Source organism: Myodes glareolus, chromosome 12 (assembly GCF_982192425.1).
Source record: "Myodes glareolus chromosome 12, mMyoGla1.1, whole genome shotgun sequence".
In the NCBI taxonomy this organism is placed as follows: Eukaryota; Metazoa; Chordata; class Mammalia; order Rodentia; family Cricetidae; genus Myodes; species Myodes glareolus.
Genome location: NC_142037.1, coordinates 82,869,433 through 82,886,877, shown reverse-complemented (window position 1 = coordinate 82,886,877; position 17,445 = coordinate 82,869,433). Strand labels below are relative to the sequence as shown.

Sequence of the window (17,445 nt, the reverse complement as noted above, 5' to 3'; positions counted from 1 at the left end):
GCTGGGGAGGCTCGGAGTGGACAGCATCAGATGCGAGCTCAAGGAAAGAAGGGAACCAAACACGGGGCTTCTTAGCGCCCCTCATGGCCCTGTGCAGTCGAGCACCTCCAACTGACGTCATGGGCGCTGGTCAGACAGAAACCGAGCTCAGAAGCAACAGAGTCCAGGCACTTCCAAGATGTCACAGAACTAGTTAGCGGCTCAGCTGGAATCCAAAGCTGTGATGGCAAAGTCCATGCTCTCTGCTCCTCCCACTCCAGTGGGTACCTGTGGAGTCTGACCTTATTCCAAAGAAAACGGAAATTCAAGGTTTGGGGATTTTTGTTTGTTTTTTCTTTAATCCTAGCACAGCTGTGACTGCTGTTTCCCTTCTTTAACGCTGATTTTTATAGTGTGTACGTGTGTGAGAATGTATGTATGTGAGTGTATGTGAGAATGTGTGTGTGAGCGTGTGCAAATATGTGTATGGATATGTGTGTGTATGTGTACGTGTGTGAGAATGTATGTATGTGAGTGTATGTGAGAATGTGTGTGTGAGCATGTGCAAATATGTGTATGGGTATGTGTGTGTATGTGTACGTGTGTGAGAATGTATGTATGTGAGTGTCTGTGAAAATGTGTGTGTAAGCATGTGCAAATGTGTGTGTGGATATGTGTGTGTACGTGTGTGAGAATGTGTATGTATGTGAGTGTATGTGAGAATGTGTGTATGGATATGTGTGTGTATGTGGAAGTGTGTGAGGATGTTTCAGTGTGTATAAGAGTGTGTGTGCAAGTGGTGCATGTATACACGCATAGGCTACAGCACACATATGGAGTTCATAGGACAACTCACTTCTCTTACTTCTCTCCTTCCACCTTTGTGAGAGTTTCAGGGATCTGGTGTTACTATTATCCAGTCTCATTCTTACACCAACACATTACACACATGCCTCAAAACTCTGTAAGCAGCCTTTGTTAGGAACCAGTAGGAATTGGCCAGATGAGAACTATTCTGAGAGAAACAAGTGCCTAGGTTAACATAGAATCCTTCCCCAGCACCACGCTCTGCTCACAGGAGCAGCAGCCCACACCCCTAGTACCCACACTAATGCAAGGCTGTACAGAATGACGGCAGATCGCTGTGTTCCAGCTCAGGTAAGGCTCAGAACCACACGTTACTAACACAGTGAAGGGCACCGTTCCTGACGAGTCTGACATAACACTAGCTATTTATCTACAGTAGAGATCCAGCTTTAGAATCAAGGGACCTAATACACCCTACAGTTCTCAAACCCACACTGTAAAATTAGAACAAGCCTAAAGTTAGTGCGCACAGAATTTTAAATATCTAGTTTCTCTAATTTCACGCTGTTGTACGTGCCTCTCAAACAGAGGCTCATCTACTTAATCCTGATATGCACTAGGTGGTCTGCAGGCGCTGACAGCTCTGCCCGCGGCTCCCAGTTACTGCACACGCTAACAGTTTTTCCTGAAAGCATGATTGCTGGTCGGTCACTGCAGGAGGCACAAGCTATCGTTACCTGCGCACTGACATGGCTCTACCCCGGGTGAATAGCCTAAAAGTCCCTTCCGAAACTCAATTTCAGTACATCAATTTTGTTATTCGGGCTAATTAAATTTGGATTTTTTTATTTAATTAGTTCATAAAATTACAACAGCAAAATATCACTACAAAAATACACAAAACAAATTCAATTTGAGGAATTCAGAGTGGTTTATCACTACAGCACCTAGAAACCCTGAAGCAAAAGAAACGTGGATTAGAGACCATCCTGGGCTACACACGAGACACTGTTTCAAACAAACAAATTACAGAATGACTTCAAAGCTGAAAGGAAAATGGAAGAACCATGACACTGATTATTTTAGGAACATGAGGGATATGAAAGCACACACTGGATTTTCTTTACACACACACTCTATCTGAAAGTACAAAGTATCTTTTATTAGACAAACTCTCACTCACTAAGTAGCCCTGACGGACCTGAAACTCACTATGTAGAGCAGGCTGGCCCTGAGATCACAGACACCCCAAGTGCCTGGACTAACACTGTGGCCACCACAGCCAGTTTAAAAGACCGTTAGTGAGAGTTTGTGAATGACAGTATTTCAAACAGACTTAAGAATCCTAAATAAATAACTCCAAACCATAAGCCACTTACAATCCAGAAGGCAAATTATTGGCCACGGGGACTCCAAATGAATACTGGACAGCTTCCACGAGGATTAGGTCAAACAAGGCTGACAAGACCCAGGAGCCCAGCAAGAAGGACTAAAAATAAAATGAGAAACAGAGAATGAGTTGCCTAACAATAAATAACAGCTATTTAGTTAGCACGAATTCAGGTATGCCGGGGGGAGGGGGGACGGACACAGAGACGGATGGGGGTTATGGGTACACATACATACATGTATATATGCATATTACATACATGTATACTTGCATAAGCATAGTTTTATATTGTTTTTGTTACTTTCCAAAATTTGCAAATAAACCATAATTGTTCACATGTACTAGTTTCTAGAATTTCTAGAGGTGTTGAAAACGACATTTAATTAAGACATACTGCTAATAAGTAGCACATATACTATTAAGCCAAGTAAGTGAAGAGAATTTTATTAGCTAAAGTTCTAATTAAAATTTTTATTACTAGCACACACAATGCTGTGAATTACCATCATTTCAATTGTTTTATATTGCTATTGGCTTAAATTTAAATTTTTTCTTTGGTTAATGTTGAAGCCACACATCATATCTAGAATTATGTAATTTAAGAGATAATTATAAATAATACACGAAGTTTTAAATAAGGAAGGCATTTGAAACAAGGGTCCAGAACAGTGTGCTGCACACCTGTAATCCCAAGATTCTGGACCTGAATGGGTGGTTACAAGCCAGAGACCATCTTGGAAAAATAGGAAAGACTTTACTTCAGAGTTTAAAAAACAAAACGCAAGGGCTGGAGATGTAGCTAGAGGCAAATCTCACTTGCTTAGCACTCAGGAGACCCTGGAAGAACGGAATGTGCGAACACCGACTACAGAGAAGGTCGGCTCACTCTGAACCTCAGCAGAAACATCAAATAACTTACTGCGAACTTCCTGCTCCCGAATCGTCTCTCAAACACCCTGAAGTTATAAATAAGAAGACCACTGCAGAAAGTGTCTTTCAAGTCGAGGCAAATTATCCTTCCGCATATCAGCCTCCAAATCTAGAAGGGGATGAAAACAGAACCGCGAGTGAGTGAGGTCTGCTCAGGCCTCTGCCTCGCACTGTCCAGCTTGAGCTCTCGGCGGTTACCACGCACACGCACAAGTAAACGCGGTGTGCCTAATGTCAAAGCGAACCCTCGGCTCCCTCCGACGGTTACTATAAGATGCATCTTGTTATGTCAACAGAGAACTCCTTGCAAAAACGTCCCCGGTCAGGACACCTGCTGCCAAGCCTGACGCCATAAGTTCAAGCCCCAGAACCCACATCTCAACAAAAGGAGACAACTGACTCTACCATGGAATGCTCACCACCACACACACACTCGTGCACACTCACACACACAAGCGCATACACATACACACGTACAATGTTCACTTTACTATGCTCACACTACTGGATTTAAAAGCAAAGTTGTGAGTGACACTCTGAGTAAAAGTTCAAAGATGTCTGCGTTTCATCACACAGGACCACACACACGGCAGCTTTGGGGAATTGATGACAAATATTAGCAGATTAAAATACTATCATAAGATGGCTAGGTGAAAAACAGAGAAATACACAAAGAAAATGCTACCTTTTAGAGGTCTATTTTGAGTCTGCAACATTTTCCAAATGTGCATGACCCTGACGTCACCTGCAAGATGGTGATGTCATTTCCCCTTCCCAGTGAGAACTGATGAACCCTGTGCTTCCTCTGACTTAGTGTGGAATAACGTGAGATAAAATTTACCATGTGAACCATTTTTCAATGCATCACACAGCATTGTGAAACTACAGTGGTATGCATTAGCCAGTATCCTAAATGCTGTGCCGTGAACCAGGCTGCCATCCCTTCCCGTAGCCCTGGGGACTCTGCCTGTGCAAGGCAGAGCAGGAGTGGGGTCACATGCATCTGACCGCTTGTGTCTGGCTTATTAACCTGGGAACGACATCTTCAAGGTTCACAGTGGAGCGTGTATATCTCAGAGTCTTGTTCTCTTACTGCTGAGTACGACGACAATGTCTAGAAGCACGCTGTCTGTTCGTGTCCACTGACGGGCACAGGAATAAACTACCACCAACAGTGGAAATATCCCATCCCAAGACCATGAAAAAGAGGCAAAATGATGTCACACGGCCTCTTCCTCTACCAAATGAAGTAACAGCGTAAATGAGAAAGCCCACTGCACCGCCACAGCACCCCACAGCTGTCTCTGCTCCAAGATGCCAGGCATTTTATCACCATGAACTCCAAATTCTCACAGCACTGGACTGACCTGGGGAAGGCCACGAGACTCATCTTCCTGCCTACTCACTGAACCGTCCACACCGGAAGTCTCTGGCCAAGGATCAAGAGGAAAAGGCCCATGAAAAGGCAGGAATACCACCACAGGCAGCCACGTCACAGAGCCCGCAACTAACACAACAGTACCACAACCGCAGTGCAACTCTAAGCCAGCAAAGATGACCCCAGGCCGTGGGCTCAGAAGGCTGCTGGGTACTCAACTACGTAAGACAGTGATGCCTGTCATCAACGTAGAGCAGCTAACAGACAACTCCATACTGTGGTCAAAACATCCTGACACCCACCAGGACAATCTGAGGAGCATGAAAACTAAGACCACAGTTACTAACATGCAGTGAACTGTGTATCCAGAACTCTGATGTTTGGCTTTCCTGGGGCTAATGTCAAAAACAGCTGGTAACTAGTCTTGAATAACCGAGGCTTTACTGCCATGCTCAAGGGGCGTGGTGCAGGGATACCTGTCATCTGACCCTGTGACAGGATGAACACCCTATCACCCACCAAGCCTGTGTCAGCTCTCCCGTGACACCTGCTGTGCAGACCCAAGGGGCAGAGCACCCTCTCTCTGGTACGAATTCAGCTGCCCTTCCTCCCAGACCATGCTCCCCAGGGATGCCCACCAAGTCTTGGTCCCTCTTGGTTTATCATCACTCAAGGATCTAGCCATAGACTTGGTTCCTCACGGTCCCCTGCTCTTATATGTGTGTTTAGAATTTCCAAGGCAGAAGTGAGACTCCTCACCGCTCCAAAGCACTTCCTGTGAGTGCACCCAGGTGCCCGAGAAGATGCCTATGGGCAGCAGGTGGGTCAGATGAAACCCAGGAACTGGGGGCTCTACTGTTGTGGGACACTGTTCTTGTACCCTGTAAAGATTTGTCACTTGTACTGGTTTAATAAAACGCTGATTGGCCAGTAGCCAGGCAGGCAGTATAGGCGGGGAGACAAGAACAGAATTCTGGGAACAGGAAAGGCTCAGTCTGTAGTCGTCACCCAGACACAGAGGAAGCAAAATAAGAATGCCTCACTGCTAAAGGTACCAAGCCACATGGCTGAAACAGACAACAATATGAGTTAATTTAAGATGTAAGAGTTAATTAATAAGAAGCCTGTGGGACCAGGTGGGACAGAACCCTCTGTCTACACTCTACATTTCCTCCAGAAGTTCTCAAGGTTGACCTCACACTAGAAATCCTGGGGATTGCTTTTTTTTAATTAATATTAAAAATTAAAATCTTTAATGTCCTATCAATTGCTCTTTTATATATAATTAAAATATTTTCCTTGGCCGGGTGGTGACTGCACACACCTTTAATGCTAGCACTTGAGAGGCAAAGGTGGGCAGATCTCTGTGAGTTCAAGACCAGCCTGGTCTACAGTGCCAGTGCTAGGACAGCTCCAAAGCTGCAGAGAAACCCTCTCGATAAACCAACATATATATTTCCCTTTTGCTTCTTTCTACTGTGTATGACTGCTTTAGCTGCGTGAAAGTAACTGTGTCGTGTACATACAGTGCCTATGGAGACAGGAGACGTTGGATCCCTGGCACTGGAGTTTAAGGTGCAAACCCCCAGGTGCTAGGAACTGAACCTGGGTCTTCTGCAAGAGTAGTGAGCGCTCTTAATAACAGAGCCATCGCTCCAGCCGTTCTTACTCAGCTGGTCTAGGGTGAGATTCCAAGTGTTCTACCATGCATGTGCACATGTTCTGTGTGTGATGTGCATATGAATCTAAGTGTTCTAACATGCACGTGTTTATGTTCTGTGTGTGATGTGCATATGAATCTAAGTGTTCTAACATGTACGTGTGTATGTTCTGTATGTGGTGTGCATATGAATCTAAGTGTTCTAACATGCACGTGTGCATGTTCTGTGTGTGATGTGCATATGAATCTAAGTGTTCTAACATGCACGTGTGCGTGTTCTGTGTGTGATGTGCATATGAATCTAAGTGTTCTAACATGCACGTGTGTATGTTCTGTGTGTTCTGTGTGTGATGTGCATATGAATCTAAGTGTTCTAACATGCACGTGTGTATGTTCTGTGTGTGGTGTGCATACGAATCTAAGTGTTCTAACATGCACGTGTGCATGTTCTGTGTGTGGTGTGCATACGTATCTAAGTGTTCTAACATGCACGTGTGTATGTTCTGTGTGTGGTGTGCATACATATCTAAGTGTTCTAACATGCACGTGTGTATATTCTGTGTGTGGTGTGCATATGTATCTAAGTGTTCTAACATGCACGTGTGTATGTTCTGTGTGTGGTGTGCATATGTATCTAAGTGTTCTAACATGCACGTGTGTATGTTCTGTGTGTGGTGTGCACATGTATCTAAGTGTATTTTTTCCTTAACCTCCAGGTGACAGTGACACAGCACGGACGCCTCCGTCTACTCTGACGGAAGCAGCGGCACAGGTAACAGACAGACGGACACTCACCGGGACTCTACAGCCACTGTAGGCGGTGGTGCCAATTATACCACAATGAAGGAAGGGGTCAGTGAGCTGAGACAACAGTTTATGCTCAGGGCGGCAAAGGAAGCCACCAGGGCACCCACACAGCTGATCCTAACATCCTGACCCCCTCACAAGGCCCACTCATTGATCTAGAAAGCAGAGTGATTCCTCGTGGTTTAGCTCTGTCATAGCAGCAGCGATCGGGTGCCACAGGCGAAGGAGCCTGAACCATCTCATCAAACACATGGGCTGAGACAACTTGTGGGGGTGGACTCTCTCCTTCCACCATGCAGGCCCCAGTGGTGGAACTCAGGTTCTCAGACTTGGTGGTCTTTTATGACAGAGCCATCGCACTAGCCTCTAAACTAGCCCTAAACTCTCTTCAAAGTAAAAATCACATTTCCGTGAGTAAAACCTAGGATACAAACTTAGGAGTTCAGCAAAAGGTAACCCTGCAATTTCTCCATTATAACCTGCACTGCTGAAAATATCCGCAAATGTAACTAGAAAGCATGCTTCTCAACACAGTATCGTTAACACTTGTTACAGATCTAGGGGCTTTGTGCTCAGCCCTAAATGAGGTATCTATCTCACGCTCCGCCCTCCTAAGGCGCAGGTAGCACTGCCAACATGGGGGAGGGAAGGCTGTGCGAGCCAGGCCTTGGGGAGACATGTCTCCTGGACACGCCTAGGCTGTGGCACTCCTGACTTGGGTAGCGGTCTTAACAGGACCTGAATGGAGAGGGGCTGATGAGGCCCTGGTCACAGCTGAGGCACTATTGACAGCATGGCCTTTGAAAGGCTTTCTGTAGAGGTGTGACCCCATGTTGACCAACTGCCTGTGCTCTGGGGAACAGCCCTGCATCCACAGGCCGATGTGCAGCAGTAACCGGACTCTGCTATTAGGAGGAGAAGGAGGGAAGGTTAGGAGAGCAGTGTGGTGGGCGTGGGTCTGAGGAGTTGCAGGGGAGAGAAAGACTAAATGTAATTAAATTACAAGAATATTCTTAAAGAACAACTTTAAAATACTGCTTCTGAAACTCGGGGGTTTTGAGGGACTAACAAATTGAATGAAGAGGAGGCAGGTCTAGAAAAACATCCCCTCTCCTCCCAGAGGCCAAAGGAGCAGTGCGCCTACCTGCAAGTCGTTCTTGACAGCATGGAGGTCATACACGAAGAACTTCTGACAGTGGGGCAGCAGGAGGGTCAGCAGGGACAGGGCACTGGGGACCAGCAAGAGACTCTTCGACAGCGGTGCCTTGTCTAGGAAGGAGGAAAACACATCCAGAATGACTGGGATTTAGAAAGCAACCACAAGCAAAACCCCATACAGATGAAAAGCAGGGTAACTTCCAGGGACAGAAGGCAGGCGTGACCCTCTGCTAGCGTCACCATCAGCTGGCTATTACCCAGTAACCACGCAGCACCAGACAGGAAAGGGTGAAGAACCTTCCACAGTTGGCTCCTGGGGATGACGGAGATTCACACATTGGTTTGAAAATTTTTTAAGGGGTTTAGTGCTAATACTGCTCGCTGAAGGGGTCTCCTGAGGTCTTCCACTGTGAACACAGGAGGAGCCCCATCAAGTGTTCCATGAGGGCCTTGGGGACCTCAGCCTCATCGTAGGCAGACATCAGTTTTGTGGCCACTTGATACTGAGGCGACAGGTGACCAAGCACGTGACGGTGGTGGCAGGAACTGAGACATTCCGGAAGACTCGCTGCAGGCAAAGGACTTCCCGTGACAAACCCCCAGGCACATTTCATGACACATCACAGGGAAAGGAAAGTCCTGGAAACTGAGCCAAGCCCAGGCGTGCAGCAAGCCACAGTTCTTAAAGACACAGAGCAGGATGTCTCGAAGCACTAACAATGTCTGCGCAAAGCACTTTAGCACTCAATGTCTAATATTTTTCATAAGTTATGGTGTATTAATATTAATTTTACTACTGTTCATTTCCCTGCACATTTATAACTGTAGATTACAAGACCTGTGGGGGCAGGGGCTATCTACACTGAACGCATGGGGGTCAGAAGACAACTTGTGACTGTGGGTTCTCCCTCCACCACGTTGGAGGCAGGTGCTTCAGTGGCACAGCCACTGGCCCCAAAGACGTTTTAAAGTTAAAACTACGTATACTTACAACAGCCAAGTGCGTGGTAAGTGTGCACACATGTGCGTGGGTGCCTTCTCCCACACCTAAGTGACCAGGGTCTTGCTACCTGAGGCTTGTGTGCCCCATTGCAGGCATGTGCACAGGGTCCAGAGGTCATCCTCCTCTATTGCCCAGTCACATGGTGTCTCACTAGACCTCAAGTTTGCCATTTGCACTGGACACTGGCTAACAAGCTCCCAGGATCCCTCTGCCTCTACCCCGACCCCTAGTCCGGAGCCACAGCGGCATACGCCCACATCCAGCATTTCCATGGAAACCGAGGACCTGAACTGCGGTCTTTACGCTTGTTACTCACTGGGTCTGCCCTCAACGAAAGCACTAAAGATCGTTATGATGACACAAAGTTTTGCCCGGTTTCAGCTACCACAGTCACTGGGCACCATCTTCTCTCCTTGAACACCTGTATTCCCCACTTCCCGCTGCCTCACCCTTGTTCCCCTGACCACACTCTGGGCCGCCTGCCTCCAATCCCAACAGGGTCCCCTACTCTCTGGATCCTCTGCTGCACCGCGCTCTGCGCCTCACTTCTTCCACACAGTGGCTTCCCAGTTCTGCTGGAAGATGTCTCCAGACTTCTTTTACTACCCTGCAGAGGTAGTGTCCCCCACTCTGTGGCACTCCTCAGGGTGTGAAGGACACATGCCTTACCAGAGCACAGCCCCTCTGACAGAGGACATTCCCAGCTCACCAGCGGCAAGGCCATGGGAGACATCACTGAGGGTTCCTTTCAGATTCTGTACCTTATTCATTAGAAATTCCCTGCGGGTAGATTTATCCGTTACAGTTGGTGCTGTGGTTATGGTGTTTGTGCAAGCATACAGAAATAGCCCAGCTATTTCCTCCCGGGTGAGACCCTGCACACATCTATACCGGAACTGCCATACAGTGTTGCTCTCTCCACCAAGATTGCCAGATCCCAAACCTAACAGAGCACCGTAGTGCCTGGGGCCTCAACAGGACAAGAGGGCACAAGGCTGAGACCACGGCCAGCCTTAGACTCGCTGGAGCCACACAAGTCTCCATTCTCCTTGCCTACAGAAGTGGAAATGAGAGTTTACCCATGGAGTGTCAGAATCCATGAGGGCTCGGTGGCAGGCACTTGCCCAGCACTTCCGGGGCCGTAGGCCTGATCCCCAGCACTACCCTCCCCACAGTCCCTACACAAGCTTGGCTGGTGGGTGGATTTCTGCCCTCGTCCAGATGAGCTCCTTCGTTACTATGACCAGAGAGGGAATGGGTTCTGCAGGTACATCCTCAAAGGGAGCAAGTCCTCCTTTGACTTTTACCTGTCCCTGTGACAGCCAGCCACCCTGGCCCTGTCGCCTCCTGAACCCACACAGTCGAACCCCACATTTCCTGGGCCCAAGACTTACACTGGCACAGTTCTCTGACCAGCAACTCCAATGCTATTCTCTAGAACCCTGCCTGGCCTTCTTGTCTCCTCCTCCCTCTCACTCCCTTTCCTCTCCCACCTCCCCCTTCTCCCCACTCCACTCTCCCAGTGACTAACTGAACAGGGAGCCTTGGCTGTCTCCCTAATCCATCTCTAAAATCACTAAGAGAGAAGAAAATAAACAAAGGTAGATATGTCAGCTGGAAGCAAATGCTGCAGAAAACCTAAGCAGACAAAGCCCGAGGTTACTCCCCATTATGCATCCTCAGGGTCTTCCCACGCACAAGGAGGTGTAGCTAATCCACACTAAATGCATTAGGTGTGGCAATGTGACTCGCTTGAGTCAGGGAAACTGAAGACACGTCACTTCCAGACAGACACTTAGAGCTAGTGATACCTTCATGCTCTGTTCCTTCACCAGAGCTGAAGATGGCAGCCACCCTATCAGACAGATGTTTCAGCTGAAGACAGGCGTAGGACGGCTACCCCACCCCCAGGTGATTCTCAATGGCTGGGAAGCAAGGCTTGCTCTTGTAAACCAGGCCTCTGACACTCAGTCTGAGGAGCTGAGTGCCAGTGGAGAGGCAGCCATTCTACACAGGGCAGTCAGGGAAACCTTTCTCAGACATAAGATTTGAACAGAGACGTTAGCAAGTAGGCCTTGCAGTATGTGGTGGAAGGAGCTCTACCAAACGAACATAAAGTACACACACTCTAAGAACCACAGTCAACAGGCAAAGGGCCGTGCACACACAGAAGGACACACACTCTAAGAACCACAGTCAACAGGCAATGGGGCCGGGCACACACAGAAGGACACACGCTCTAAGAACCACAGTCAACAGGCAATGGGGCCAGGCACACACAGAAGGACACACGCTCTAAGAACCACAGTCAACAGGCAATGGGGCCGGGCACACACAGAAGGGAGGATGAGCACAAGGTGCATAGGTGGGTCCTAGGGTCAAGGAAGAGGGGCAGCACCCAGCACCCAGGTGGGTCCTAAGGCCAGGGAGTAGCACCATAACACACAGGTAGGTCCTAAGGCCAAGAACGTGGGGGGCAGCAAGCAGAACCTGAGGCACAAGGAGGCTTTCAGCCTCCCCCAGGGTGGCAGGAGTCTGGGGTCAGGAAGGGTTAGGGAGACGAATAACACCATCCATGATACGCCACTTGAGATTATGGGAAGACAGGAGTAGAAGACGGGTCCAGTCAGGAGGCCGCTGGGATGACCCAGGTAAGAAACAATGACACTCAACCAAGAAGCCCAGGAAAGGAGGCTGCTGGACATTCCTCAATTCTGAAGCCACCTACAGGGACCTACCTGTCCCACTGTCCTGACTGCTCTATATGAAATTTAAACGTGAACTTGGGTTCACCAGCTTCAGCTGACTTGTCAGACCATTGCATCCGACAAGACAGAGACATGCTGCCAAATATCCTAAGAAGTCACAAATTCTAAAGGTACACTTCAGTTTTAAGAAACGCATCCATTAGTTCCCACTTCAGTTCCTCCAGAGTACAGGTTCCTGGCGGCAACAGCTGAGTCTGGCACGTTTGCGGCTGCAGCCAGGGATCCCGAAGGCAGTCTGTTTTTAGACTTCCTTCCATTAGGCATTCCATTAATGCCTTCCATTAGGTTAGATGGAAGGGCTCGGATGGAGAACAGGTACTTACCCAACTGCCCCCAGGTAAATATACAAACAGAAACAAACTGCCGCATGAATACAACGGGATTTAATGAAAGGGAAAGGAATTCTGATCCGTGTTTGTTACAATACTGGTGAACCTGAGGACATTGAGCTAAGTGAAATCAGCCTGTCACAAGAAAACAAACAGCCCCGTGGTTCCCTTTATATGTGATATCTAGAACTATGAACTTCACAAAATCACGGAGTAAAACGGTGTCTGCCAAAGGTGGCTGGCGCTACAACCAGGGAGTTGTTTGATGACACAGTTACAGTTCTGAGAGGTAAAAAGAGTTTTGGAGGTTTTTATACAGAATTATGGATGGGCCACACGCTGCTGATATGTGCACTCAAACATGAATACGGCTGGCTACACAAGGCATGTTTTATGTCACTGAAATTAAACATCAAAAGAGGCACTGGACAGATGGGTCAGCAGTTATGAGCACTGGATGCTCTCCTAGGGGACCCATGCAGTGGCTCAGAACCATCTGTAACTCTAGTTCCAACAGGTGTGAATCCTCCTCTGGGCCTCTGGGGCACTGCATGAAGTCGGTACACAGACAGACAAGCAGGCAAAACAACCATACATAGAAAACAAATTGTTTTAAAAAATCAAAAGTAATCACAAGCAAGAGATAAAAGGCGCTTACCATATAGTCTGACCATTGAGTCTGATCCCCAAATCCAAGTCAAGATGAACGGAGAGAATCAACTCTACAAAGTTATACTCTGACCTCCACAAGCATGCCATGACAAACACACTCCCAACTCCCACAAAAACAACAAAAAAAAAATGCTTATTAAAATAATTTATTCTTTTTATATAACTGCTACAATTTTATCCAAGACAGGTGGCAATATAAAGCTAGTCAGCATAATCGATCAGATTATTGGGAAAATGTACGGTGTGATGTTTTTCACAAATTTCTAAAAATAAAGCTTATTTTGTTTTCCTATTTTTTTTCTATTTTCATTTTTCAAGACAAGGTTTCTCTGGAACTCACTTTGTAGACCACAATGGCCTTGAACCAGAAATCTGCCTGACTCTGCCTCCCAAATGCTGGGATTAAAGGTGTACGCCACCACCACCTGGCTTCAAAAATTAAAATTTAAATAAAATATGTTTGAAAAAACTCAGCTAGCCAGGTGGTGGTGGTGCACACCTTTAATCCCAGCACTCGGGAGGCAGGGGCAGTGGATCTCTGTTAGTTCAAGGCCAGCCTGGTCTAAAGAGCAAGTCCCAAGACAGGCTCCAAAGCTACAGAGAAACTCTGGGGGGGGGGGGAGACGACAACTCAGCTCTCCCCTTGCTCTAACTCACTACCTCTCGCACTGACCAGCACTCACTAGCACTGCTTACTCTCAAGGCCTTGTTCCTGGCATTCCTGTCACACCCAGAGCTTTCTCTTCCCAGTCAGCCCCCTGCAGCCCTTAGCACCTCCTGCTCCACAGCGCCCCTCACTGCTCAGTCTTCACCTAACCCTTCGTCTCTATGACGGCAGAAGGATCCTTGCTCATCTTGGTCACCATCCATCCCCACAAATCCAACACCACTTGGCAACAGTGACCTTTCAGCACTTGTGGCAGGAAATAAAAGAATTACATTAATTAGTTAATTAATTAATTCCCAAGATAATCCTGAGAAGCAGACGCTGTCCTCTTCAAATTGGTACTTTAAGGAAAATGAGGTTTAGAGAATGCATTGCTTGTGCATGGTAACAAACGCCTTAGCTTGGGTGTCCCTGAAAGAGAGGGTCAGGCAGAGGCTCAGGGCCGGCAGGGGGTTCATGTTGGAATGTGACCTGAAGCGGCAACAGTGAAGGGCAAGGGAGGGAAACGAGGGAGTCCACTTCTGGCACACCCTCCCATCACTGTGTCTCTCAAGCCTCATCAGAGAAGCTTCCATTAACAATAGAGGGCAATTAACACAAAACACAACTAGCCACGGTTCAGAGAATAAAAGATTGTAGAACATTCAGCCCTAAAGGAAGTATGTACACCCTCCCCTCAATACCAAGGCTCAGAGATCACCGAGGAAGAGGGGAGGGGGCAGAGAAAGTGTAAAAGTCAGAGGTGGCAGACGGCTAGGAGAAAACTGTGTCTTCTGAACTCAGCAGAGCAGTTGTATAAATGAACTCAAGAGTCTGAGACAGCAAACTTAAGCCAGATCGAACCCCAGTAACAAAGAACTGGGCCCACAGTGGCACCCTTCATGATACAGCTATTGGCAACTGTTAGCCACTGAGAGAACGGGCAGTTTTCTCTGAGTGTAGCCCCTGGTGTGGACAGCTCCAACAGAAAACCGAGTGTGGCCCCTGGTGTGGACAACGCCAGCAGAAAATACCTGAGAGTGTTTCCATAGCACAAATATCTTGAAGGGTTTTGCTGTTGATGCTCCTTTTAAAAGGTCACAAATCTGGGCGGGTAAGGAAGAAAAGGTGTTGTCTGGGAAGAGCTGAGAGATAATTATTATATGGAACTTCCAGCTTGGGGGTGGTGTTCCTGACCACACTCTCAGCACAACAAGCAGCAGCTCTCTGGAGCTGCTGCATTCCAGACTCCGCCCCTGAGAAAGCATCAGTGGTTCCTCCTCTGGAGATGCCTGGGACCTCGTCTACCATCTCTTTAAGACCCAGCCCATAGACCTGACAGTGTGCTCTGTGTTCTGTCTCCTGCCTTCCTGAGAGTCACCAGGGAGTGCTCTGCTTTGCATTGCTCTCTTTATTAAATCTGGATTTATTAATTCGGCTTTATTTGGCATATTGAATGGGCAGTGGAGGAACCCAGCAACTGGGGATCTGACACTTAACAATTATGAGCAAAACGTGTTGTATAAAACTCTCAAAGAACTAGTAAGCTTTTTAGGACTACATTATTAGGTTGGCTCCCACCAACTGACAGATGAGCGAGGACGTTATAAGAGCTGGATAAAGGTATCTGGAGGTATCACCCAGGAAGAGACCTCTCACCCATCACCTTCCACCCTTCAACAGTCTAGACTGGGGGTGGGGGAGCCCTGCTGGAGCAAAAAAGAAGCGAGCACAAACAGAGGTTGATCAAACGGCACCCAGGGGACAGATGGAATGGGAAAGGAGGTTGAGCAGGCAGAAAGGGTGCATGAGAAGTGGCCAACGGCAGTCACGCCAGTGGCAACCCCCCCCAATCTAATACTGATACAATCATATCCTATGTTTCATACCGTACAGCATACCATGAGTACCCACAGGCCAGTGGGATCCTTACCTTGCTGCAGATAAAGAGAAAGACGTGTCTACAGCCACAAAAAGCACGAACAACTTACAATGGTGCATGTCAGTAACAAGTAAATGCAGTTCTGCATGGAGACAGCGCAAAGAATACAGACTGCGGAAAGTGTAATCGTGTGACGGATACACACTAATGCCGAAGCCATCAAAACGACAGCTCCGGTGTTGCTATGAAATGCACCCCAGAGGCTGCTGACAGACAGGTCCCCAGAGCAGTGTGAGGTGACTGGGATATGGGACTGGACTAATCTCCATCACTGGGTTGGTTCAGCACTGAACAGCTTGTTACAGAGGTGTGACCTTGTCCTGCTGTGGAATATTACTTTAAGATGTATTACATCCATTTATGCTGTGGGATATTTGTTTAATGATGCAAAGATGTGTTGCATTCTTTTATGTTGCATTTGTTTAACTCTGTGAAGCTGTGTTACTCTGCCTGTCTAAAACACCTGATTGGTCTAATGAAGAGCTGAATAGCCAATAGCTAGGCAGGAGAGAGACAGGAGAGGCTGGCAGACAGGGAGAATAAACAGGAGAAATCTAGGCTTGGAAGAAGAGAGAAGAGGAAAAAGAGAAGGAGAGGAGGACACCAGGGGCCAGCCACCTAGTCACATAGTCAGTCACAGAGCAGGCAGCAAAGAGAGGTATATAGGATAGAGAAAGGTTAACACCAGAGGAAACACACACGGGGTAAGTTAAGAAGAGCTGCTAGAAATAGGTCACACTAAGGTCGGGCACTCATAAGTAAGAGTAAGCTCTGTGTAGGAGCCGGGTGGTGGGCCCCAATGAGTAAAAATAAAAACTAACTACATCCTCCGTCTCTTCTCTCCTTCTTCCTTCCCCTCACCAACACCCCCACCTTACACTTTTCCCCCCATCTTTCCACCCATCATTTCTGGCTGCCATGAAGCAACCTCCGCCATCACATTCTCCCCACCATGGTAGTGCCTCACAAAGTCCAAAGGCAATGGAACTAGCTGACCATACTCTACACACACACACAGATGCATGCACATACACACGCACATAAACACACACACACACACACACGTGCGCGCGCACACACGCGCAGACGCACACACATACACACACGAGCATGCGAACATACATACACGCACACACACGCACATACACACACGCATGCACACACACACACAAGCACGCGAACATACATACACGCACACACACGCACACACACACACACGCACGCACACACACACACACACACGACACTGAAGATTCAGGCCACAGCAAGTGCCATGGATATGCACGAAGACTTGATTTATCACTTGATTTATCTCCTTGCGTTGTCTGTATTACTGTGAAAACAGCATCTGTAAATATCCAGAAGGAAAGTGGAAAATTAAATTAAGTTCTGTGCAGAAGATGGAGTGACATTCAACACTAAGAAATGGGTAGTATAAAAATACTTCATGCCTTAAAAAGATGTTCCTAAAAATAGTCAGAGGCATTATAATACAATCCTTTAAAAAAACAGCACAAAAATAGATGTTCTGTAAAGCATCTACCAAAATACTAACAATGACAATGATGGTCTGTCTATTCATGAGATATTTTGCTTTTCACACAAATCTATTTTGATTAAAAATAATAATTTTTAACTAGCTACTTATTCAGGGAAAAGTTCACCATACCCTCACACTCAGAGCTAAGGCATGTCGCTAGCTAGCTTCCTGTCTGTGAGCGGGATCCGAGAGTAGTTTGCACATCAGAGCCCAAGCAGTAAACAAATATGCTTTTAAAAGTCGTCTCTCTGACAGACACCTCTTTACCTCTAAAGACAGGAACGCTACTGCTGAAGGGACAGACCACACACTAATCTGAGTCAAAGGGATCCATCTATAGCGAACATGGCACAAAACACCACAGTTACGACTTGTTTGGGGCCGTCTGGCTCCTATTTCTCTTTGGTACGATCGAGTTCACCACCATTATCTGTGG

At 47.3% G+C, this 17,445-nt stretch overlaps 1 protein-coding gene across 1 annotated transcript in view; it reads right to left on the bottom strand.

Annotated features, from left to right (window-relative positions):
* The window catches only part of Ubac2 (UBA domain containing 2), a 151,423-nt gene that overhangs the window by 113,578 nt on the left and 20,400 nt on the right, over nt 1-17,445 (bottom strand). Inside the window, exons 2-4 of the mRNA XM_048422167.3 lie at nt 8,096-8,220; nt 3,096-3,215; nt 2,166-2,275 (exon numbers count right to left, since the gene is read on the bottom strand). Of these exons, the coding sequence (XP_048278124.3) occupies nt 2,166-2,275; nt 3,096-3,215; nt 8,096-8,220 (355 nt within the window). The remainder of the gene's footprint in view (nt 1-2,165; nt 2,276-3,095; nt 3,216-8,095; nt 8,221-17,445) is intronic.